This window comes from Corvus kubaryi, unplaced genomic scaffold, assembly GCF_017639235.1.
Source record: "Corvus kubaryi isolate FWS band 111438036 unplaced genomic scaffold, C.kubaryi_AGA036_p1.0 37142, whole genome shotgun sequence".
In the NCBI taxonomy this organism is placed as follows: Eukaryota; Metazoa; Chordata; class Aves; order Passeriformes; family Corvidae; genus Corvus; species Corvus kubaryi.
The window spans coordinates 220,874-246,819 of NW_024581036.1; the positions used below are offsets into that span (position 1 = coordinate 220,874).

General features: G+C 43.2%; 2 protein-coding genes across 52 annotated transcripts in view; both read right to left on the reverse strand.

Moving 5' to 3' along the window:
* Window positions 1–594, reverse strand: part of LOC121661329 (protein unc-80 homolog) — a 146,427-nt gene extending 145,833 nt beyond the window's left edge. The window contains exon 1 of one of the 2 annotated variants that reach the window (XM_042021374.1): window positions 526–594. In XM_042021374.1, the coding sequence (XP_041877308.1) occupies window positions 526–557 (32 nt within the window). In that variant the 5' untranslated portion in view covers window positions 558–594. The remainder of the gene's footprint in view (window positions 1–525) is intronic. The other variant, XM_042021382.1, reaches the window with a different exon arrangement.
* Window positions 595–13,107: 12,513 nt separating this feature from the next.
* Window positions 13,108–25,946, reverse strand: part of MAP2 (microtubule associated protein 2) — a 245,487-nt gene continuing 232,648 nt past the window's right edge. For 34 of the 50 annotated variants that reach the window (XM_042021393.1, XM_042021398.1, XM_042021397.1 and 31 more), the window contains 4 exons: window positions 20,093–20,185; window positions 18,522–18,603; window positions 17,913–18,025; window positions 13,108–17,262 (listed from right to left, as the gene is read on the reverse strand). In XM_042021393.1, the coding sequence (XP_041877327.1) occupies window positions 17,047–17,262; window positions 17,913–18,025; window positions 18,522–18,603; window positions 20,093–20,185 (504 nt within the window). In that variant the 3' untranslated portion in view covers window positions 13,108–17,046. The remainder of the gene's footprint in view (window positions 17,263–17,912; window positions 18,026–18,521; window positions 18,604–20,092; window positions 20,186–25,946) is intronic. The other 16 variants (XM_042021441.1, XM_042021427.1, XM_042021426.1 and 13 more) reach the window with 1 other exon arrangement.

Consider the following 25,946-nt stretch of genomic DNA (forward strand, 5'->3'; position numbering starts at 1 on the left):
AAAACAGAGCAGAAGGACAGACCCTCCACACCTTATGCAGTAAATTACTGGTTTTGCATAATGTTCAAGCAACAAATCATATTCACATAGACATTTAACTTCAATTAAGTACACAACAGGCACAGCTAGGTAAGACAGGATGGGAGGGAACAAAATCCTGGAGATGACATGTTGGGGTTATCTAGACAAGACTGGGGGAAAAGAAAAAAAAAATACAGCTTTCACTGTCAGGGTATCATCCCTTGGCTCAGGACTCTCCATGCTCTGGGATTTAACTGCTCTGATAGTAGCTGAAAAACTTTTGCTTCTTTTGGAGAAAAGAAGGCAACAAACCTCCTCCCCTCATGGTGTGGTGGTGTTCGGTTGGAGTTCACTGCTTTTTCCCCTGAAGCGTCTCTGGCAAGAGTTTGCTTCAGGTGTGGCTGTGTAGCATGCTAGCTAGCTTCTCCCTTCCCCTTGCGCAGCTGTTTAGGTGCAGATATCACACACGCAGACACACACTCAAGCCAGACAGCTCAATATTACCAGAGATAAAGAGTCAGGAGGGCTCTCCGCATGGCAAATTCCACGTTCGAGGTTTATTCCTTCCTCCACAGAGGGAAGCCAGAAAGAAAGAGAGCAAGCAGCGCGAGATCCAGCATTTTGTACTCAGCCCGGGCAGAGCATTGCAGCCAATGAGCTGAGGGTATGGGGGCAGTACAAAGGCGAGACTAGGGAAGGGAACCAATGAGGAGAGGGAAGGGGCGAAGCAGGGACCAGGTCAATCATGCAGCCGCACAGGCAGCTGGGAGTTGTAGTTTTCCTTTAAACAGAGTCTGGGGTGTGTAGGGTTACAATTCATTCACAAGGCATTGTGGGAGAGGCTTTTCCTTTCTTTAGAGAAGTAAGAAGGATATTTCAAACCTCTGAGTTTTTCCACCAGCAGGCCTTTGCTATTTTGGGGCTCCCTGGCCCCTCAGCCATCACAGCTGCTGGCTCAGTGACCCCAACACCCTCAAACCCCACCCCATCCAAGCTTTTTTACCTTCTTTCTAGAGTGTGGAAGTGTGAATCTCTTATTCCACTAAGTTACCAAACATGCCTTTCTCTCTGTTGCTCAGAGAGAGCTGAGCACAACTGAATCGGGGGGGGATGGGGAAGCAGAGGTTAAATGATTTGCTAAGAAGTTGTTTGTTAAAAGTAATGCATACAGCTTGCTCAACAGTTACTGTGCCTACCAAAGCAGGATGAGAAGATATAAGACTATTGATAAAGGGAAGGAACCTTGACCAAAGATCCTGTTTTCAAACCTAAAACTAACTTGAAGTTTAGGCTTGGGCCAGGGACATAAAGAACATGCGCAGGGAAGCAAGGTGAAAAGTTCAGAATGAGGAAGACCCTTACCCTATTTCAGCAACCCCTGCCCACGACCACCAGACAACACTGTGCAAGCGCAACATGGATGTAAACGACTTTTGGGCTCATCGTAACACGAGGCGAGGCTAGGCGGGGCTAGGTAATGAATACGTATGCGCGTATTGAGAAACTTAATGAATATGGAACTTGTAACCCGATATATACCAAGCTGAATGCAGCTGTTGGCACGCGTGACTTTGGAGGAACTATTCCCCATGCGTCCCAGGGCTGGAATAAACATAGCTACTTTACTACTTATTCCAGTAGTGGAGTCTTTTCTGTATATAATTTTGGCGAGCCGGCAGGAGAAACTCTGTCTAGTTGCAGGATCGGCTGAGGAGCAGACGTCCTAGGCGCGCCCCAGGGCTTTTCCTGGAAGAACTCTGCCTCTCAGCTCACTCACTGCGGGGGCAGACAACAACCTGCTGGGACTGCGGATAAAATGGTTTGTTCTGGATTTAGGGTGCCTGTAAGTCGAACACGTGGCCAGGGCTGCTGGTAAACCGCGCAGAGACGTCTGGCGCACAACATAGTCCCTGTGTGGGTAAAGGTGGAGCTTGCAAGCACACGGTTATGGGAGCCGGCAGGGGGGAGTCACTGACTGATAGAGCGGCTGCTAATGATCCTGAGAATGGATCGGGTGATTCTGGGGGGGTTTCCGCCAGAACTTGTTGATGATTGTATTGGGGAAAATATAAGTGGGACCCTGAAGTTATTAGAAGTTAGTGTTATGAATATTTTGGCTACTAGTAGCTGGTTTGAATGTTTTTGGGTTGCTTATATGTCTGTGTGGATATTGGTTGTTGTTGGACTGCTTTTATGTATATGTGGCTGTGGATTAGCTCGCCTATTTGTTTGTAGATCAGAGATGTGTATGTTGACGTGTTGTTTGAGTGTGTTGTATTGAGGCATTTGTTTGGAGCAGTGCTAGATTATTGATTTTTGGTGCTAATAGAATTAGAATCATAGCTAGGCGATAGGTTAGAAAAACCCCTCCCCTCAGTGGTTTGGTCTTGATTCTTGGGAATTTGTAAATCTGATAGAACATTGGATAGAGAGAAGAGGCGAATGAATTCCTTTAGAGGGAATATACAGAACCTCTGCAGGAAGATTAATAGCTTTAGACTGGGAACAACTAGCGGCAGAGGATTTAGGTTTTGAAAGAATACATGGAATAACTTGTTTTTGTGGATGCATTAGAATTTTTCGTTCAGCGAGAGGGTGGCATGTTGAGTGGGTACTAATACAGTGTAAAATTTGTAAGAAGAGGTGGTACTGCTCTTCTGCCAGGCGGCAGAGTTTATGCTCTCAGTGTTATCAGAGGCACTCTAGAGAAGTTGATTTTGAGCCTGAGATTTTAAAGTTTGAGTGCGGGAAGTCGCATTTGGTACCTGAGGTTTGGGAGGCTCGGGAAGAAAACTGGGAAAGAACTGTGAGAGAGTGTGAAGAAAGGTTTGGGTGGAAGCAAGATAAAACTAGGAGAAGGAGATAGAAACAACAGTGGCTAAGCAGGGAGGGAGGTCGTTATCCTCCTCTATCCCTCAACAGTTATATGGTAGGAGTATAGCCCCCGACTCTTTCTGTTTATTTGTCCTACCTGCACGAGTGATAGAAGGAATTCCTTGCTTTGTGTGTGGGTATAAGAAGACTCCAGCCCCACACCGGCTGTGGATTTTAGCTCACTGCGGATTTTGTGGAAGTTGGAGTTATTACGATTCTATTTATTTAGCAGGCAGAGATCTGTGCCTGGAGTGCTGGGAAAGCAAGGAACATTTTGTTTTAAAACTTTTGTGTGGCAAAGAGCATCACGTTCCTGAAAATAGTAGTGTGCTAGAAAAGGATTGGGAGGAAGTAGTAAAGGCTTTTGAAGAAGATTTTAAGTGGCAGCACAGCAGGCCTGGCAGAAAGCATAAGAGAATTTATAAAGGGTGGCTTACACACTATATGGGTGACCCAGAGTGGGTGGCACAGTATTTGAGTGAACTCGAACTCTGAAGAGGATGGGAACTGGACAGAGTAAGGAAATCTCTAGAGCCAGCCTGCTTGGCTGTGTTTTGGCACATCATTGGAAAGAGATAGTAGGAACTGGAGGCACAGAAAATAAAAGAACCCTTGTAAAATATTGCACCCAATGGTGGCCACCGTATAAATTAGAAGAGGGAGCAAAGTGGCCACCTAATGGAACTTTAGATTATAATACCTTGCTACAGTTAATGCTGTTTTTGAGACGGGAAGGCAAATGGCAAAAGGTTTCCTACGCTGACTCATTTTTCTCTCTCCAAAATCACCCTGAATGGCAGAGAGATTGTGGAATTAAACTCTGCAGTTATCCTATGGTGTTAGCTCTTGAAAAAGAAAATAAAAAAGGCTGAGGAAGAATTAAGTGGTGGTGTTCGTCGTGCAGTATAGGTCAGAGATGTACAAGGTCAGACAAAGTCTATCAGGCAGCGGCTCAGGGACAAGACGATGACGAACTAACCGATTTGCTTAAGCCTCCCCTTAGGAGACGGGAAGAGGACGCAGACTCGGAAGGAACACCAACGCCAACCCCCTCTCCCCTGGGCAGTCCTGTCTCGTCCCGAACCAGGAAGCAGGTACTGATGGTGCCCCTGAGAGAAGCAGTGGCACCTGATGGGAATACAATGTTGATTAGAGTACCTTTCTCTACTGCTGACCTAGATGCATGGTATAACATTGCCAAAAATTACTGAAGTGATCCAGCAGGTACTGCTGAATGCTTGCAACTCATAATAAAACAGCATAATCCAGACTGGGCTGATATACAATTACTATTGGGTGGACTAACAGACACAGAGAAGCAGTTAGTTTTGAAAACAGCAAGAGATTTGGCAGAGGATTATTACAAAACACAATTAGATGTAAAAGATTACTTCCCGCTCCAGGAACCACGCTGGAGTCCAAATAGAACAGCTGAATTAGAGAAATTAAAAGGTTATTAAGAATGGATAGCAAAGGGGGTGGAAAGGGCCATTCCCAAACTCCTAAATTGGTCAGCTTTGTATGCAGTGAAACAGGGTCCTTCCGAGTCACCATCCAAATTCCTGGATCGTCTGAGGGACGCAATGTGCTGCAATACATCGCTGGATCCTGAGACCGAGGTAGGGGTACAACAGCTTGTATCCTTGTTTCTTGGACAATCCACGGGAGATATCAGACGTAAATTGCAAAAACTTCAGGGACCAGAGGGGAGGAACCGGGAAACTCTATTAGATGCAGCTTGGAGGGTACTCAGTAATTGAGAAGAAAGTTGCAAGCAAGGGATGAAGAAATTAGTAGCAGTAGTAAGGGAAGGAAATAGGGAAAAACCTAGACAGAGACCCTCCAGACAAGGACCTCCCAGACAGGGCCCACCTGGCTAGGTAAAGATCAATGCGCGTTTTGCAGAAAGTTCAGTCATTGGAAAAACGAGTGCCCAGAAGGAAGACAAGAAGACCGCCAGAACAGAGGAGACCAAGAAAGATGGAGGGTGGTTGCACATGTGAAAGCAGATTGAAGAGGACCGGGGGATTCTACCCTAGCAGATCCACTGGTTATAATGAAGCTAGGGGAAAAGGAAAAAGAAATAGAATTTTTGGTTGATACGGGGGCAGCATATTCGATTTTAAATAAAACTTTAATGCCTGTGGGGGATGAATACATTGTGGTACAAAGAGCAACTGGTCAATCTGAAAAAGCATATTTTTGCAAGCCATTGCAATATAAAATTGGGAAACAAAGGGGTATTCACAAGTTTTTATATTTACCCAATTCTCTAAAAGCACTTTTAGGAAGAGATCTATTGGAACAATTACAAGCAACCATTACATTTAGGAATGGGGAAATTATTCTGGAGGTAAATGACCAACAGTATGTGGAAATACTGAGCCTAATATTAACAACTAAAGGCTCTGCAGAGGAAATTAGAGAACAGATAACAAGTCAAGTATTCCCAGGAGTCTGGGCCACAGATGTACCTGGGGGAGCCAAAAAAGCAACCCCAATACAGATCAAACTCAAAGAGGGAAAACAACCAGTTAGAATTAAACAGTACCCCCTCAAAAAGGAAGACAGAGAAGGAATTAGCCCAGAAATTGAAAAATTCTTACAGTTAGGACTGTTAAAAGAGTGCCAGTCTGATTTTAACACTCCTATCCTTCCTGTCCTTAAATCTGATGGGTCTTACCGGGTGGTACAGGATTTGCGGGCTGTTAACAAGATAACTGAAGATCTCTGTCCTGTGGTAGTGAATCCTTACACTCTGTTAACATGCTTAACACCAGAGCTAACTTGGTTTACCGTTTTAGATTTAAAGGATGCTTTCTTTTGCCTCCCTCTCCATGAAGTCAGCCAGAAAATTTTTGCATTCGAATGGGAAAGCCCTAAGAGTGGGTGCAAAACCCAGCTCACATGGACCGTGTTGCCTCAAGGATTTAAGAACAGTCCCACCCTGTTTGGAGAACAACTTGCAGAAGACGTAGAGTCCTGGGAAGCCCCACCAGGAGAAGGGAAGCTATTGCAGTACATCGATGACCTTTTAATAGCTACCCAAAGAGAGGAAGCTTGCGTAGCCTGGACAGTAAGCCTCTTAAACTTTTTGGGATTCTAAGGGTACAGGGTATCTAAGAAAAAGGCTCAAGTGGTGAGACAGAAAGTGATCTATCTGGGCTATGAAGTCAGTGCTGGACAGCGAACTGTGGCGCAAAGATTGCAAAGAAGCGATATGCCAAACCCCGAAACCCCACACAGTGAAGGAGTTACGGACTTTTCTGGGGATGACAGGATGGTGCAGATTGTGGATTTACAATTATGGGCTGCTTGTGAAACCACTATATGAGCTCATTACAAAGGAAAGCAGAGATCTCCAGTGGACAAAGGAGGCTACATGGGCCTTCAATCAGCTAAAGAATGCCCTCATGTCAGCTCCAGCTCTAGGACTTCCAGACGTGAGTAAACCATTCTTTCTATTTTCCCATGAGAAACAAGGGATGGCCCTGGGAATACTAGCACAGGACCTGGGCCCCTACTGATGGGCAGTTGCCTACTTCTGTAAGCAGCTAGATGCAGCAGCCAAAGGATGGCCTGGATGCCTCAGAGCCATTGCAGCAGTCGTGCTAAACATCCAAGAAGCACACAAGTTCACCTTGGGTCAGAAAATGACTGTGCTGATGTCCCACAGAGTGTCCGCAGTGCTGGAAGTGAAAGGCGGGCACTGGCTCTCCCCACAAAGGTTCCTGAAATATCAAGCCATCATGGTGGAACAAGATGATGTAGAAATAGTGGTAACTAACATTGTCAACCCAGCCTCCTTTCTTAGTGGAAATCAAGGGGAACCGGTACGCCATGATTGCCTGGAAACTATCGAAGCCACCTACTCCAGCCACCCGGATGTAAAGGATACCCCTTTAGAAGATGCAGAGACCTGGTTTACTGATGGGAGCAGCTACGTCATCAGTGGAAAGTGGCATGCTGGGTACGCAGTTACCACCTGCCAGGAGGTGATAGAATCTGGACCCCTGCCAACAAACACCTGTGCACAAAAGGCTGAAATAATCGCCCTAACCCGTGCCTTAGAGATGGCAAAAGGAAAGAAAATAAACATCTATACAGACTCAAGGTATGCATTTGGAGTTGTACACGCACACAGTGCCATTTGGAAAAAAAGAAGACTGTTAAATTCACAGGGAAAGAGCATCAAACATGCACAAGAAATAATGTGATTGTTGGAAGCAGTTCAGCTACCTGAGAAGGTAGCAATCATGCACATAAGGGCACATCAAAAGGTGAGCTCAGAATTGGAAGAAGGAAATGAACTGGCAGACAGAGAGGCAAAAGAAGCAGAAAAGGTGAGGTAACAACAACTGGAGCCTTGATCCCAGATGGACAACTTTGCCTAGAAGGTAAGCCAACATACAACAAAAAGGACAAGAAATTGATTAAAGATGAAGGGGGAACATTTAACCAAGAGGGATGGGCTATCACTGCAGAAAGAGAATTGGCTTTTCCCTCCCATTTGCTATGGTCACTACTTAGAAAAGAGCACCAGAAAATGCATTGGGGAACAAATACCTTATATAACTACCTAATTGGGAAAATGATTGCTAGAAATTTATACAAAACCATTGTGCAGGTAACCCGACAGTGTAACCTTTGCCTCCAGACAAATCTCAAAAGTACCCCCAAACCAAAAATGGGTCAAATTGGAAGGGGCCATGGGCCTGGACAGCAGTGGCAAATTGATTTTACAGAATTTCCAAGAAAAGGGGGGTATTGATATTTACTAGTGCTGACAGATACTTTTTCAGGATGGCCAGAAGCTTTTCCTACTAGAACTGCTAAGGCTCGAGAAGTAACCAAAGTATTACTACAAGAAATAATACCGCGATTCTGAGTTCCAGCCACAATGTCCTCAGATAGGGGACCACATTTTATTTCAAGGGTGGTACAACAAATTAGGCATAGACTGGGAACTCCATACTCCATACCACCCCCAGTCAAATGGTCAAGTAGAGAAAATGAATCATTTGATTAAACAGCAAATTGTGAGACTAGAGCAAGAAGCTAAGCTACCCTGGCCCCAATCTCTTCCACTTGCATTGTTACGAATTTGGACCAAGCCCAGAATTAAAGAAAAGCTAAGTCCCTTTGAAATACTTTATGGGAGACCATACGGGGTACAGAAAGGAATATCTACCCAAATTGGGGAGGAGATGTTAACCACCTATATGATTGCTTTAGACAAACAGCTTAGAGAAATTGAAAAATGTATAAACGTATGGCTGGAACCTGAAGTCGAGGCTTGGATGGTCCTGTACATGACATTCAGCCTGGAGATTATGTATATGTTAAGTCTCTTATAGAAAACACTCTGGAACCACAGTGGGAAGGACCATTCCAGGTGCTTCTCACCAATCACACCATGATTAAGATCAGACAACAGAGTGCCTGGATTCACCATACTCAGGTAAAGAAGGCTCCAGAGGCCCCTTGGAAAGTGACCCCTGGTGATGATGAACTGAAATTGAAGTTTACCTGAACAAAATGAAAATGTTAGGGGGCATGCAAGTATAACCCAGAAAATTGTTTTTTTCACAGTCATAATTGTAGCTTCCAGTTGGGAAGTTATTCATAGGAGAGAAGACATATGGTCCCAAGCCTTTATGCGGTTTACTGGACTCATGGGGAAATATTCTGATTTAAAGGCTTTAAACCTGCTGACTGTGGTCATGCATGGAAACCAAGTGTATACAAAGCAAGAATGGGAAAAACAAAAACCTTGGCAGCTTCAGGGAACTGCAGGAGAAGAAATCAAAATAGGAGGCTGAATGATTAATGGAACTACTCATAAAAAAGCAACCCAAATTAGTGTTTCAACTACTCCTACAGACAAACGTAATGAAATCTGTAGTCATTCAAGTGAAGTAGATTGTTGGTATAATTTTACATTAGTACAGACGGTTGAAGTGGTTTGTCTTTGGGCCCAGGACAATAATGGGCTCTCATTCAAATTCCAGATAAATACCATGGCTAGGCCTACCACAACCTATACTGGTAATTGAATCCAAACCCAGGTCACGCCACTTAAGCCTGAACCAAAGATTATGAGATTGGCCTCTATGTAGTGAGGAACACAGGCCAGCAATTACTGCTGTTTAATCCAGAGTGGTCTCTTAAGCACGTAGAACTACTAATGCAAATTAACGTTTCTGAGATCCAACCAGCCTGCTCCCCTTTAATACAAACATCCTTTGAAGGGTGGACAGCCTGGCTGCAAAAGCAAACACCCCTCAAAGGCAGAATGCGGAGAGACATGACTGACATGCTGGGAACAGGACTGGGGCCCTAAACGGAATTGATTCAGAGATACTGATGAATAAATTGGCCATGGCAACCAGTGACCTGACCAAATTAAAACAGCCCCTACAATCCTCCCTATTAGCATTAGGAAACAGCCAGTGGCAAGTCTCAAAAATACTCCCAGACCTCGCAAATACCAGCGACCTGGACCACAGACTGATATTAAACACACTTGGCACAGCTCAGGACAATGTCTCATTAGCCCTTAGCTGCATACAAGCTCAATTATGGATGCAGTCCACAGCTTCCTTAATTATAAGAAAAGGAAATGAAGGCGTTTTCCCTATTGAAATCTGAGGAGCTGTTTGGAATAATGCTACTAAGTTAGAAAGACAGCTCCAATCCTGGTGGACCTTGGTAAATTTCACTTATGACCCAGACTAACATAAGCTACTGCCTTTGCGCTTACTATACGTAATGCCACAGTTTATGTAATTCATCCTATTGTTGCATTGGGACTAAACTATGAAGGAACAATTTTTTACCCCTCTGAACATAGAGTATGAGCTCGGATGGTAGAAGGAAAATGGCAAACAGTAAATTTAGAATCTTGCATCACATGGGAACAACAAGGATTTATCTGTGAAAGTAGTACACAATGCTAAAGACATATGTCTTGACGTAGAACAAGGCATTTGTCACTTTGAGGTCCACCCAAACACCACACTGAAAACTGTACTCGTATATATTGGCCAAGGCTGTGTGTGCTTAAAAACTGTCTGCACTTTTATGATGACAGATGACAGAAATATAAATATAGCTGCCAGGAATCACTCTAATTTTTGTATTAGTAAGTTTACCAAGATTGTTGGGTGTGACTTTTTGTATTTAGCACCGGTTGTGTCTCATCAATTGATAAGGTCTAACTACACCATATACCATAAATTGCTACCCACACCTATTGGGATGGACCTCACATTAGTAAAGCAATTAGTGAAACATCAGGACCTAATGGAGATTTTAAAAGAAATCCGAAAGAACTGGAAAAAGACCTTAGTCACCATCCATCATGACACACAAGAAATCAGCAGAATCTTGCAAAGAGTAAAACAAGATGCAAGTCATAACTGGTGGGATGTGCTTTTCGGGTGGTCACCTACTGCAACTGCTATCCTAAATACATTACGTCACCCCATAATTGTCTTATTAACCTTGGTTAGTACCTAATTGTCTTAGTAACCTTGGTTGCCTTGTGCCGTCAATCACGTTGCTTATTTGGAACTATAGAGTACTAAAGAAGTTATAAGTTTTAACTACTTTGTCAAATTCATATGGAAAAGCATTAAGGGATACTTATATAAAAGATTATTAGAAAAAGAATTTGTGTATTAGTAAAAGAATTTACTAACTCTATAGAAGAGGGGGGACGGAATCGGGGGGGGATGGGGAAGCAGAGGTTAAATGATTTGCTAAGAAGTTGTTTGTTAAAAGCAATGCATACAGCTTGCTCAACAGTTACTGTGCCTACCAAAGCAGGATGAGAAGATATAAGACTATTGATAAAGGGAAGGAATCTTGACCAAAGATCCTGTTTTCAAACCTAAAACTGACTTAAACCAGTCTTGAAGTTTAGACTTGGGCCAGAAAGAACATGCGCAGGGAAGCAAGGTGAAAAGTTCAGAATGAGGAAGACCCTTTACTTCATCTGAGGAAGACCCTTACCCTATTTCAGCAACCCCTGACCACGACCACCAGACAACACTGTGCAAGCGCAACATGGATGTAAATGACTTTTGGGCTCATCTAACACGAGGCGAGGCTAGGCGGGGCTAGGCAATGAATATGTATGCGCGTATTAAACTCAATGAATATGGAACTTGTAACCCAATAAATACCAAGCTGAATGCAGCTGTCTGCACGCATGACTTTGGAGGAACTATTCCCCATGCATCCCAGGGCTGGAATAAACATAGCTACTTTACTACTTATTCCAGTAGTGGAGTCTTTTCCACATATCACTACCTCCCCGACATGCTTCTCCATCCAGAACAAGGGTGCTCACACAAAATCAGGTTTGGGAACCCCTCCACCAGGGCCACACTGTCTTTTAGTCCCAGCAGCTGGGACTTCTGCATGGCCAAACACCTCTAGGTGGAAGGCCTTCTGCCTCTTATCGATGTCTCTAACTCACTTTCTACCATCTTCCTGTACAATGCAAGGAACACCCCATGAGCTGAGACAGGCACAGGATGGACAGATCCTCTGTACATCTAACAAACATTGTAGCAGGATTCCTGGGCCTCCCTCGCTTTCAATAACAAGTGTTAATCAAGATTTTGTTCACAAGTTGTACTCATCTCAGTGTTCCAACACCACAATCTGCTAGTGAATTATAAAATAGATCACCTACCACATGCTGCTAATGAGATTCAACAATCACAAAAATATCACTGTTCACTTTGAAAGGGAGAAACCGGTTCTTACCTGTCCTCAAGCATTGTTCTAGCTGTGAATACTTAAATCACGATTTACCCTTTTGTTCTTAACTTCTTAATCCTTTCCCTTTCCACAGATAGATGATGCATTAGTTCTGCCTTGTTACCTAAGCATGCTTAGGAGGGTGCTTCTATTGGATAATTAATGGCACTTAATTATTCCTCTAGGTCGTTTGACACCATTTACTTAGGAATATTGCAGCATTATGTGTGAAGTCCAGCTTGCTCAAGGTTTGGGATACTTAAGGCACTCAGTTGTATTTCCCTCCTACACAACGCCCTGTGCTGAGCAGGCACCAGGCACACAGGGGTAGGCTGTGCCAGCACACAAACATTCTCTGCAGTGTTTGTTGCCCAGAGTAGCAGCAGTACTCTCAGTAGTACGTTGTATACAGCAGTACTCTCAGTAGAATGCTGCCCAGAGAAGCGGTGGCTGCCCCATCCCTGGAGTGTTCAAGGCCAGGCTGGACAAGACTTAGTGGAACCTGGTTAAGTGTAAGGTGTCCCTGCCCATGGCAGGGGGTGAAACGAGATAAGCTTTCAGGTCCCTTCCAAACAGTCCCTTCCAAACCGATCTATTATTTCTCTGTTCCACCTGCAGCACAGTGCTCCCCTTGACTTGAGCTCAGGCTGGGACTGAGCATCCACCATGAATCCATAATGACACACTCCAAGCATCCCTCAAAGTCCACGCTGTTTCCTTGTTAAAGACTGCCCCAAAGGCTCACGCCCACAGCCCAACTCCTGTTACCTTCACTACCCCAGTACCATCCATGCGCCCCCGCTGTGTCCAGACGGCTGCAGGCCAACAGGAATCTGCGGGGAGGGTGGGCGGAGGTGGCTGTGCCACATTCACAGCCCAGGGCTGCCGTTTCCCGGGGCCCCAAGGGCCAGCATGAGGCCACGCTTCGCCGTGCTGAGGGGTCACTGTGCCCGGGCTCCACTGCTCCGTGCAGGGTGCTGCTACACGGCGCCCCCAGGCAGGGACTTGCCATCCACAGAATCACAGGGGCAATTTGGTTGGAAGATCATCTTGAGACCTCTGAGATCATCGAATGCAACCTATGAACTTCCACCAGCTTGTCAACCAGACCATGGCACCAAGTGCCACATCCAGGCTGTCCTTAAAACACCTTCAGGGACAGTGACTCCACCACCTCCCGGGGAAACCAGTTCCAATGTCTAATTACCCTCTCTGAGAAGAAATTTGCACCCAGCAGGGAGATACTGACCCGCAGAAGAGAACACAAGCCATAAAAACCAATCCTTTTGTTTAAAAGTAAAAAAGATTAGCTGAATGGTACAACTGGATCCACTGTGACTGCTCCTGGGCAGACTGAAGGCAGTACTGGCAGGTGCTGGTTGCACAAGGCTTGGATTCAGGAGGAGCTGGATCACAAACATAGGAAGCTAACACATGCAATTAGATGACAAGCAACTTTATTTTGCAAAACAATCACTATACAGCAACAAATACAATTGCAAATCGGATTGAAAAACATGAACTACCTACCACCAGCCATTCAAGAAATGCCTTTTATGGTAACAGGCTCTAGAATTATCAGAAAAAACACAGGTTTGTAACAGCAGACTGTATTCCTTGCTATCCCAGCATACAGCATGTTTACTTGTTGGCTTTTTCTATTTGCTAAAGTTGAAGTTGCTTTTATATGCTTGACTTTTCCCAATGTGAAACTAATTTACCTTCCTGCAGTGGGAATTACTGGAGTTGCAGAGGGAGTTGCTTTAGCAATCTGACTAGTGAGTGAACTCACAGACACCTAGGCTAGAAATCTACCTGCGCTGATTTTCACAGCAAATGTGATCTACTCTTCAAGGCATTTTGCCTTTGAAGGGATGTGTACTTGGGTTTCAAACAGTACTTAGTCCAGCATGGAAAAAACTTCTGCTCATGTGGTAGTCAACGCAAGGCTGCCTTTTGACTCCCTTTGAGTCATGTATTTAGGCAAACCTAGATGTGTGAGCAATCATGATGAGGTTACTACTGTACCGTAGCAGAGGCTGAATGAATGATTCCATTTACTGCTGTACAGTGAAAATATACATTGCCCTTGTAGGCTCATAATTCCGCTCATCATTATCAGTTTTTCTTTTACTGTTGCTGGACAGAGATTTGCTCAACTTCGATTTCTTTCAGCTTGTGGTTACATAGACACAAAACTCTGCAGATGAGGCAGAGCACTCTTTCATCTCTACAACCTGATGGATTATTAAATTTGGGGTGCTCCCCTAGGTACCCAATCAAGGCTTCACCATTCCTTTTGTCTAGATTATCTCTGCTTTGTTACAGAGTTGGGTCTCAGGCACCCAACAAACCTGCTGGCTCAACATGCCTATGGAAAAGAAACACAACAGATGCAGTTTCCAGGAAGCTGGCTCTATCTTCTTTAGTGGGCATTATGTATTTACAAACTGTTGTTTTTAAAAGAAACAGTCTTCTTGAGAAAGTTAAGATTAATATGAGCTTTTCAGTGAACATCTAGAGTCATGTAACACAACTTGGTTTTTTTAAATTATTATTTAGAAGCACAAAACTCTTAATTTCTTTTCATCTAACTCCACAGCATTTTAGGATTCTTTCTATGGAAGGATGATAATGATTACAAAGGTCTTTGCTTCAGTCAAGACAAGAAAGCTCACTTTAATGCAAGAAATAAATGACTTGGTGTGTTACACCACTATAACTTTGGATTAATTACGTGGATTAACTAAGCTTAATTTTCTAGAATAAACCAATTCTAAAAGCAGAATAAAAACACTTGAGTCTCAGGTTAACACTGTTCCCATGAGATACTGCTCAGCTTCAGAGAGCAGAGGTACAGTAATACAATAATGTTTTTCCTACACTGGCAAAAGGCATAGGAAAAAAAAACCCACTGCAAGGCTAATTTATATTAATTGATAGCATAATCAGAGCAATGTGATACAAATACTGTTGGTTTTCCTTTCTGTCTGTTGTTTTTCTGAAAAAATGGAAAGAAGCTTTTAATGCACCTCACTTGACACTGTCTCCATGTGAATTCTTAGGATTACTTTAAGCAAAACTCTAACAAATACAAAGCAGAAATCAGAATCCTCCAATTGCACTTCGGATGGTTCTAAACTCACTGTCCTTGTTATGAAACAACGGACTTACAAACAGTGTTAGGTACTTTATAGTGTGAAAAAGCTTTTTGCAGACCTGAAATGTCATGTGTTCGGCTGTCAGAAGTTCATATTCATTAAAAGTTTGAGAGATTTAACCACTCTGTTTTGTGTTTGTACTGTTGTAGCAGCTTAGCCAAAACCCCACTTTGGTTCACTGAATATTTACTGTCCAATAACTGCATTACTACCCAAATGTAATGATGGGGAATCCTGTACCATTAATTATTAGAATCTCCACAGACATAAAAATCTCTGTGAGTCTTTTCAGACCAAACCCCAACACACATGCACACGTAAAACTTAAGAAGGAAAAAAGAACAGTTCAGAAGTTTCCAAAACACATTATTAACCTAATACATACATCAAATGTAGCTCAACTGACAGTGCAAAGTTTAGTTACGAGGTTTCAAAAGGAAAAGATAAAACAAGCTGCAAGAATGTAAACTGGTCATTTCTTAATGTCTCATGTACATAGGGCATCAGCAGGTGATTTATCTGCTGCTGAGGATCATCCCCATCACCAGTGTTCTCTCAGTGTCAAGCGTTCCCTCAGGTAACTCCACTAGATCGGTTGTTCATGTATCTCTGCCTTTTATCTTTCATGCACTTTTTTTCTTATACTTTTTATAGTCAATATAATCCCACTTTGCTCAGATTTTAAGATACCCTATTTAATTGGTGAATCACTATGGCAACAAGTCTAGGGAGCTCACTTTTATTTATTCACATATTGTAATTTACAGGCATCTCTGCTATGTTTATCACTGTTATCTGAGTGCCTGAGTGTACATGTGAGACATCACTAAAGGAGTGGAAACAACATCTTAATATTTTTCTGTGTTTCAACTTTAGCAAAAGAAAAAAAATAAATCAAACATTCATTTTTACTATGGGAATGAAAAAGAAGATGAGAGAGAGGAAGGAAAGGAAAGGAAAGGAAAAAGGAAAGGAAAAAGGAAAGGAAAAAGGAACCAACCAAACTATTGCAGATTTTTTAAAAATCCATAGTCCAAACTCAAGTCATCTTTAGAGACCCTTTTACAAATGTCTGGACTCCACAAAAATCACTCCTTTGTGAAGAGCAGGAGGGAAGGGAAGAGGGAAGGAATCCTTTTTCTAGCATCACAGAGTAGACTTGAATCTGTCACTAAAACAGGGTCACGGCTTTTAGTTGTTACAGAAAGCAACTTCATGCTACAATTTTCATCTTTTTAAAATGTATTCTTATGAATAGGGAAAAACCCCCCTGCTAACATCTACTTTTACATACCTAAAATTGCAACACCAAAGGGTGCAAGAGACACAGATACTGTGAATAAAGAAGTAGAATATTCAAGTATATGAGGAGGGTGTATCACAAATGGCCACAGAGAAATATATATATCTATAATACTGTATCAAACGGATGGAAAGGATGTGAAACTGGTGGTATGCACACAAATCTAGCTGCTTAACCAACCTTCCTAATCAGACACAAGTCTGTTGGGGTATGAGTGCTTGCTTTCAGCAGCTTTTTACGTCACTTCCCAAAGCATGATTCAAATGTTTTCAGCTAGTATTTTTAGTTATTAGTTAAATAATTTATTGGCTTTTCGGCTATACACTGACATAATTAACCATGTTCAAAAAAAGTTAATAACTTAATTCAACTTTTGTTCTACTCATTTATACAAAGTAACATTTTTTTTTAAATTAAAAGTTGAATTTCCCTATATGCCCTTCCTTCTGTTAAGCAAACTGCCTAATTTAACCTTCAATAACTTACAATGGGCAACTTTTCTTTTTTATTTCACCATCTATCAAAAGAATTGTGAAATGAGCAACTTGGGATATTAACAAGGCTCTTCAGAAATAGGTGGATGGCCTTCAGGCACATGAAAGGTAAAAATGCATTTTATCATAGTACAGTACTCCATGCAAGACAGAGCAGAGCAACAATAATTGTCCAATGTAACATACTGCTGTATATCCATATAAAGCCAGTGTCTTCCTGTTGTAAATGGAGGTCAGGCCAATTACTGCATCTATGGAATTTTTTTTTCTGTTTTTTTTAACTGTATGGTAACTACAAGTCTTGGGATGTAACTTAGTTTTAGACATGGTAAAGAACGAATGTAACACCTGCTCTGAGCCCATTCCTGCCAAGAGCTCATGCCTAAACATTATTACTTCATACAACGCAAAATGAGCAAATTCATAACCCCTGCTTGGCAAGGGCTGCCGTGACATCTTCAGCGAGGGTTGCAAGCTGGGGCGATTCAAGCAGGTTGATGCTTCCAGAGGACGAGACGTTGCTGAGTCTGCGTGGTGAGGCCATGCTGGACCTGCCCGGTGACTGCGTGATGATCTCAGCCCCATGATCAACACGGGCCTTAGCATGCTCTCTGAAGTTTAGCTTCTGGCTGTCAATCTGCTCCAGGAAAGTAGAGAATTTCACACATTATATATTCACCAAATTATCTCATTATAAATAATCATTTGGGCATCATTTTGCTTACTTTTAAAAACTATTAGAAGGATTGAAGTTTCTTCACTCCTTAGAAAATTGAAACTGGACATTTTTTCACATTGTTTAATAGCTACTGGCTTACTGCATTACATTCTCTTACCATTTTTGTCTCTGATGGATGCTTTAATGAGAAGTACCATTGTTCCTAGCTGAACAAAGTTCATAAGCATTATATGGGCACTGTGATTTGTTTTCAAAATCTGTATTTTCAAATGTTTGTGGGAGTGATCTTACTTTCAGGATGTTTTCCTTCTGTTTCACAATGGAGTCCTCATCTCAGATCATACCTGTGCTGCCCAACAGTCCCAAACAAGGATTATCTTTAGGGGAAAAGACAGTGCACAAACTACATGACATTTCACTCTCAGCTTAGATGTGGATGCAAGATTGGTCATTCCAAATTTCAAACAAAGTGGTATGTGAGTGTGCTTGAAAGAGGATAGACAGATGTTTCCTACTCAATTCAAAGCCATTACTGAATTCACAGCTCTCGTAATTTCACTGGGCCAGGGGCACAGTGGGAGCAGTTTCTCTGACAGCTGTTCCTTTACCTTGACGTTACCACCACCAGGTACATGGTGGGCATTTTCCAGTGAACCAACTTTAGCCTGAGCTTTTTCTTTGAAATCCAGTTTCACACTCTCAATTTTCACACGCCCACCTCCTACAGAGGAAAAGGAAACACAGATTAAGAAACTGAAATGGTGCAGGAGAAAGTGCGACCTGAAGCATGAGTGCACTCACATTACTTTCCTTTTAGTTCAGATCTAATGGTCTTGGAGAAGCACAGAATAATGCTCTGCATGTTCAGTAAAATATAAAACGTTCAACATATATTTAAACTGTAAGCAAGTGCTGCAGCCCACTGGTTTTCACATGGGATTTAAGCACATGCTTAAGTATTTCACTGACTTCAGTCTGTATTTCAGTATTATGCCAGAACACCATCATTTGGCATTATTTATCACCTCTCTAAGCTAGGTGGTTTCATAACTAAATATATAAAGACATAAAGGTAAGTAGTTTAATGTATTTTTATTACCAAAGAGTATTTATTTTCTCTTTGACTGTAAAAGAGAATGGTATCATCCATGATTTTGAGTTCATGTAACAGTATTAGGTCTTTGCTTTGTCCCACAACCCAGAAATTCCTACAGTACCTGGTTTGTGGTGAATATTCTTCAGCGAGCCACACTTGGAAGTCACATGACTCAAGTCGATCTTCTTGGTTACAATCTGTACCTGTCAAAAGGGCACACATGCACAAATTACAGGACTGAAGAGAATTAAAAAAAAAAAAATAGACCAAGCCCTGCGGAGAAAGAGTGAGAGACTTCTACAAACCACTGGAAAAGGAGAAATGGTTAGTAGAAAACAGACCATGCCACAAAGGAGGAAACTTTCCACCTAGGGAGATGACAGAGCTGGGTTAAGCTTTACTATTAGCAAAACGAAGAGGAGGATAAAGGAGATCATATTGTGGGTTCTTTCTAAAATGTTTCTGAGTCTCCTCCTTTCAGAATGGGTCCTCCAAAGCCCGGCACATAGCAGGACCCATCCTGTTTGATTCTGTCTTGATTATGCATCCTGGCAACTAGGATATTTTGGTGACTGTTTTTTTCTCCACCATCTGTTTTGTATTTTTCTGCATCTAAATATGGTATGCATTTCCTGTCAATCCACTATGGAGAGTCTGAGTAATCTACACATGTACCTCCTGCAGCTGTACCTGAGCAGGTTGGGGTTCAGCCAGCTGGCTCAGTGCTCACTGGAGAGCAGCAGCTCTGGCACCCTCCCTCCTGCTGCCAGCCACCTTGCCATGGCTGTGCTAAACTCAGCCTGGGAACAGCCACAGAGTGACACTCCCATCTTGCTTGCACTCCCAAATAGCTCCAAGATGCGGCCCACAGCCATACGCATTGAGCTGGCAGGTCCAAAGAGGTCATGGCCCTCCAAGCCAGACAGGAGCTCCAGGGTAACTGCAATGCCACTGGCTTGCTCACCACACCACCAGTGACTTACGCCAGCACCGGCAGCTGTATTGAACCTGTCTCGATCAGACATGCTCATACCATCAGCTCTTCCCATCTGAGGGGTGATCATTTCCATCAGGACAGTTGTAGCCACCTTACGGTATTCCAGTGTGCCTGATAAAACCAACAGGTGTCTGGTCAAACCCTGGGCCACCTCAGTTTTTTATACTCGAATAATGCTGTGACATCAGCACTCAGCATGCCGGCTGATCACACCCTCTTCTCTGAGCTTTCTCTGTCCTTCTGTTTTATTTTTCTTCTTCCCCTCTGCTGAATGCACATAACGGAAAGGTTAGCTGAGGAAGGACTGGTGCACTAGAAAATGCGCAGTGGGGAGGCTGGAGTCTCACTGTGAGCTGCAGTCTCTGGAAATTACTTTCTTGGGATGCTCCCATGGAAGAAAGGCACTGAACCATTTTGGCTCACACTGCACTTTCACTTGGGCATTTAGAGATAACCCTTCTTTTATAATTTTCTTTAACTGTCCAAGTTCTGAAAATGTGTTGCGCTCTGTAGGGAAAGATCAAGAGGCCTCCACTGCACACACAGGGCTCACATGACTACCAGACCAAACTCACATGTGAAACAGCAGCAAGAAGGAAAGTAGTGCTCAAAGGAAGGGAGACAGAGGGTTCTGGTTATGTGAGGTGGGTCACCACAGTGGAAGTGCCTGTTCACAGGGTGTCCGTACTACTTACATTTCCTCCCCCTGCAGAATGTTTGATGTTATCTCTGGAACCACACCGGGACTGAATACCACTAAAATCGATCTTCTTGTTTAAAATCCTAACCTAAAAGGAATTGGAGGTAACTTACTATATACCATACACACACTCAGGGTGCAGGACGACGAAACCAGGGTAATTTGCCTCCTATGGTGACTCCCTCTTCTGACACTTGTATTGAAATGTGAGAAAGTAAATCCCGTCAATCTCTGTGCTTAGTATGTTCACACAGCATCTGTAAATACATTATGCTGCTCTTTTTCTACCTCACAAAGTGGTGGTGAAATACAAAGGGGAAAGTTTTATACTGCGAGGTATGAGAGGTGGCTTTTCCCTGAAAAATTTGACGAACTCCATGCTTGCCTGTCCTAAGTTCTATTGAGTGATGGTCAGTATTTCTGCTGAACTGGCCACAAGAAGGTGGGAACCCTCCTTCCCACAGCTCAGCACTCCAGCCTTTGATGCAGAAATCCCAGATCCAGCCAGCACAGACACAGGCTGAAATCCTGAGGTATTCCAACCCTTCTTCTACCATACAGCCGTAATAGCAGCTACATACATAAAACAGACCTCAGTGTCCCGGGAAAGGGGAGCAACAAAATTACTTAAAACTGTAGTCAGAGCTCTCTACTGCTCTCTCTCTTTATTGTCATCTACTACAGGGCAAGGCAGAAAACAACAGCATCTGGAAACCTAGAGCTGCAATCACTGCATTTTGATTTCTGATGCTGGCCACAGATTTGAGCACAACTACTTTCTAGTACTAGCAGCACTATGCTTCTCCCCTGTGTTTTTCATCTCTTCACACAAGATAAGGTATTTGCTTTTCCCTTGATGATGCCAGCCCCCCTTACACATGCCAGGAGTCCACATTTTTAATGTTACCTTAGCCACAAATGTATTGCAGGCATAGGACAGTGCCTGGAGGCAAACTCTGTCAAGGGCAGGCCATGCTGTCCCATGCTTGACCCCCATGGCAAAGCAGTTTCTCTACTTAGCAGAACTTAGGCGCCACCAATAATTGTACTCCCAGGGAATGATGTGCAGCTCGATGGCAATTACTAGTGAGCAGAGACAGCTGGGTGCACACCTGACTAACACCATTTTCAGATTTATTTCTGAGCAAGAGCAGGGGGTTGTGCTCATCAGTAATAGAGTTTTCAGGTGTGTGAGAAGGTGTTTCTTTCTAAGGTTGCACCTGCCTTCTTTGCATCAGAGTGCAGCATATTCTTTCTCTGGGTGAAATATGAAATCTTTAATCAAATGTTACATTGGATTTTATTTTTATGTATTAATATACAATAGGAATTTACACTCTTTCCTGTACAGAAAGCCACAGAATTTGGGTAATTATGCATTTTGCTAAATGGCACTTACAGAGCCTTCACTGACGTACTACTTAGCACAGCCCTGTTGGCTACTGTTGTAGGTAAAGCTACAGTGACTAACCAGTACCTAGATAAGACAGAGGGAAATGCACACTGGGGTTCCTTACTGCAGCTTCTCACCACTTTGGGAGCACAAAGCAGCAGCAGAACAGCTGAAGCAGTCAGTGGGAGGAAGTAGAACCCTATGAAATTTCTGCTTCCTGGCTTCAGGTCTCCAAACTGCCCCAGGTTCCCTGATAAATCTGAGACAAATCACTCCCTCTGTGCCTCACCTCTCCAGACTAGGAAAAGACGATTTGCCCTCTTACAGGGGCATCAGGTTTTGCAGCTTTTGGCTCCTGCAGTGGGGATAACTGCACATTTAGATACTGAGTTGAATCCTCTGGTACAGAGCATCTGGAGTGCACCCTTAACTTAAACCCAGTAAATTCTCAGAAGAAATGTTCAGAGGGTAACTCTTTGCAGCTAATATGAGTAAGTTCTTCACAGCAAGCTGTTTCATGGATCCTTCTTATTACATGTAACAACTAAATCAAACCTTTAGAATGTTAAGATTCTTTTAAACTTTCTTTTCAGTTTAAAGCAAAAACCTTGCTTTAACTGATAAAGATTTGTGGTGATGGCATGCTCAGCAATAACAGTGATGACAGCACCAGCAAATTCCACAACTGGTAGGTCACCAGTTGGTGGATTTCAAAATCTTCAATAGTCAAACTGATTTCTGTCTTTCCCCCCTCCCATCTGCTTATCTGTCCAAGTAAACCAATGTACGCTGAAATATGAAAGCAAATGCCTTTCTAATTTTATGCTTGTGCTTTCTCTCAATATACTGTTTGTTTAAAAATGTACCCCAGTACTATATAAGACACATGTCACATCAATTACAGAAACACACATCAGATGTGCATTCAGATCTGGTTCCCAGAGAGCTTCTGGCCAGACACAACTGGGCAAAACAGAAAGCCTTCCTGGCACTTTCTGAGCACATCTCTCTCAGTGGTGGGTCAGCAGCACCTCTTAGCTATGGCCAAAGGGATTCATTTGCTCTGAAAATGCTGATGCAGGCAAGACCTCTGCACTGTGGACTGGGGGCCTGTAGCTTAAAATGGAGCCAAAGGAAGGTGAAAAGTTGAGGCAGTGCCTTTGATCAAGTCCTAAAGGTTGATTTGCACTCCGAAGTCTGACAGTTTAAGAGTCTCATGGCCCATGGACCTGGCTAGCATATATATAGAGAACCAATCATCTCAATTATCCTCTCCGTCTCACTGGGTGAAATGTGCCCGTGTGCAGTGGGGCCAGCAGGAGACCTATGCATCATTTGTGTCTTACACTGAGGGCCGGAGAGAGCTGAGTGGATGCATTCTACTGGTCATCTGGCACAGGGAAGAACTGCACTGATTCAGGTTTTCCCTGATGATCTGTGTCACCCTTTCCTGGGATATGTCAGTATCCCTGGATATATTTATATCATAACTGTCCTCTATAACTCAGTGTTCCACAAATGAATGGAGCTTTGTTTCCTGTAGATTAGGGCTTTAAACTGCTTAATTCATCCATCCTATATACTTCAGCAAGCCCTATCCCCTCTAGCCAGCATTTTGTCCCAAGCTTTCTCCCAGGCCTGCTAGACTGGGCGAACAGGCTAATACACACCAGCCAACTGTTTGTTGTCCCTGATTGTGGGGAGGGGCTGAGTTCACTGCCTTTACCGCAATGACGATGTTAACGCTGAGTCTCTGTTTCATATTCTGCCAACAACCATCACTCAGTGCGGAAGGACTGCCTATGTTTCTCACCACTGCTCCCTTGCCAGCACTGGCTGAAGCTGGCCAACAAGTTCCAAATGAGTTGAGAAAGGCTGAGATTTGCCAGCCAGCCAGTGTGACTGCAGGAGTGGTTTTGTTTGAGGAATCAGACTGTAAAAAGGAGCAGGGGCTTACCAGAAAGGGACAGGAACCATTTAGGCTAAAGAGAAACTTTGGCTTGCAAACAAAGAATGTAAACTGACCTATGAATCATTTGAAGCTGGCATCTGGAGGGAAGTCTTTAACCATCAGAGCAGGGAGGCTCTGGAACTACCTCCCTAGGGAGCACAGCTACAAGAAAATGGTAAACTTTTATGATGGCACTTGATGAAAGGAATTAGATGATGTAGCTGCTGGCAACTGTGAGACAGCACAAAAACCATGACTCACCAGGAAGGTTCTCTGTGTTCTCAATGTGTATGTACATCTTGTGTGTGGGTGGAGGTGTGGTAGGGATGCACATATATGCACTTCAATTGTGCTGAAATTTAAATGCAAGATCAAGCCCGCTCATGCTCTCATTTAGGAAAGGGAACATTTTGTTGGTAGCAAAATGAAAGTCTGTGGCAGAAACAGCACTGCCTTCTATTCACACTCTCTAGACATCCCAACAAGATAATGTCCTGACAAAGTCCCTTGTAACCTTTGCTCTGACCTGCCAGTCTGAAGTGGGTACATTCTCTTCTGATGTGATACTGGTTTGCCCAGGTATGCTGGAAAGGGCCTGGAAGTCAGTATTTTGATTAAGATGAAGCTGAGGTTCCTCAGCATTTGTCATAATTACGTGAAATTACACCACAGTGGAAAATTAAAGCCTTACAGACAATGCCATGTTTATTCTACAAAACCATATTGCCCAAAAGAAAACCGGCTTCTGTCTGAAGTCCTCGTAGTCTGACAGACCTTCCCCTCACTGTCCTCTGATGATGCCTCAGCAATGGTCCAGAACCAAAGCCCAAGGCAGACTGTGTGCCAACAGGCACACAGTATAGCCTCAATGACTCCCACTGCTTCCAGAGAGTCCCCAGCAGGACTGGGAGAGTGCACTCCAACACCACCTATGCTGTTTGGATGCTACCTGTGAGAGCTCTGGGCAATGTGGAGCATTTATGCATAGCCTGCAAGGAAAACAAGTGTTGAAGGTATTTTTCTCAAAGTTGATTTAGATGAGGCCATATATTGTTCTGCACTCAGCAGAGTTAACTAATTTCCTTCCTACTCCTTCAGAGGCCTGACTGGCAATCAGAACAGCTGGGGTTTGTTGCCCAAGGGCAACATCATCACTAGAGCACAGGGAATAGTTTCGGGTTAAGCTGTCTGGCACAACAAGAAGACAGGCTCTGAGACACAATACTTGTGAATGTTCCAGTCAGATATATGCCTCCTGTTAGCAGAAAATGAGTTGGATTTCAAAGACTCTATGTACAACAGTTTGCAGGTCCTCCTCTGCCAGTACTACACCACTGTGTTTGTGATGAGCAGAAATATGTAGAAACACTGAAAGGAAGGTAGGGAAATGCCTAAGAGAATTTAGTTCCGTTGTGTTTATCAGTTTAGTTCACTGCTAAAGACATCAATGTCCAAACTCTGCTTATGCAAGAGACAGAATTATATTCCACGTCTGCCTAGAATAATTCAGTTCAGCTGGTTTTCACAAAAAGAGGAAAAGCCCCTAACTTACCAACATCTGGGCAGAGAGTCCATAACTGGTATATATTGAAACAGATATTTGAAGAATAAAAATTGTGATGCTGATGAAATTACAGGCTCTGAATATGTTTTTCAAGAAGATGATGGCTTTTGTTCTCCCTGCCTTGCAATTAGGGTCTCTGAGAAGCTCTGCCAAAAACACTGCCTAAAACATTTAAAAACACTCTAGCTTGGCTCTACTTGCTGTTTGAACATGCTGTGGAGCTGTGACACTGGGAAAAGCTTCCAGACTCCTAACAGCTTATCAAAAAGGGAAGGTTCCTTCTATTTACCACAGCAATTTGACTGAGCTATATCCCGGGAACTAGACATTATTTCAATGTTTGATCTCCAAGTTCACAGCTATTTAAGTGAGACAAGAATTGGTCATGCACAGGAAGTAAGGTTAAGGTTAAAAACTGATTAGAATCAAGAGAGAGTCCAAGTGCTTCCAAATTCCAAGGACAGATGACACTGCTCTTCATGCTCCTGGCAGAGGCTACAGGGAGAGGAAAGGGAGACGGAGGGTATTTATTTGGCACAGTACAGTCCTTGAAGAGAAAGACTGTGCCTCAGATTTTCCACACCTACAGACAGGGCTTGTGATCATGTTCAGCCTTTCCATTCCTGGAATAAGCGGATACATACACCAGCAAGGCTGTCAGTCCAGAAGCTAGTGAAATTCAAAATAAAAGGCTGTGCTGGACATAGGCAAAATAATGTACTATTCTCACCCTGCTCTTAGTAAAGAGTGAGCAAGGTACAGGCATTTCTGACTTTTAAGAACATACTGAGAGGCAGACACTGAGCAGATAATATTTCAGCCTGAATGTTAAACTGTGAAACAAACAACTGAAAATAGATACTTTCAATGGGAAGTACCAGTGTGGTTACCGGTTAGCCTGTGGTACAAGGCACACAGAGAGGTCTCAGGTAAGACAGTCC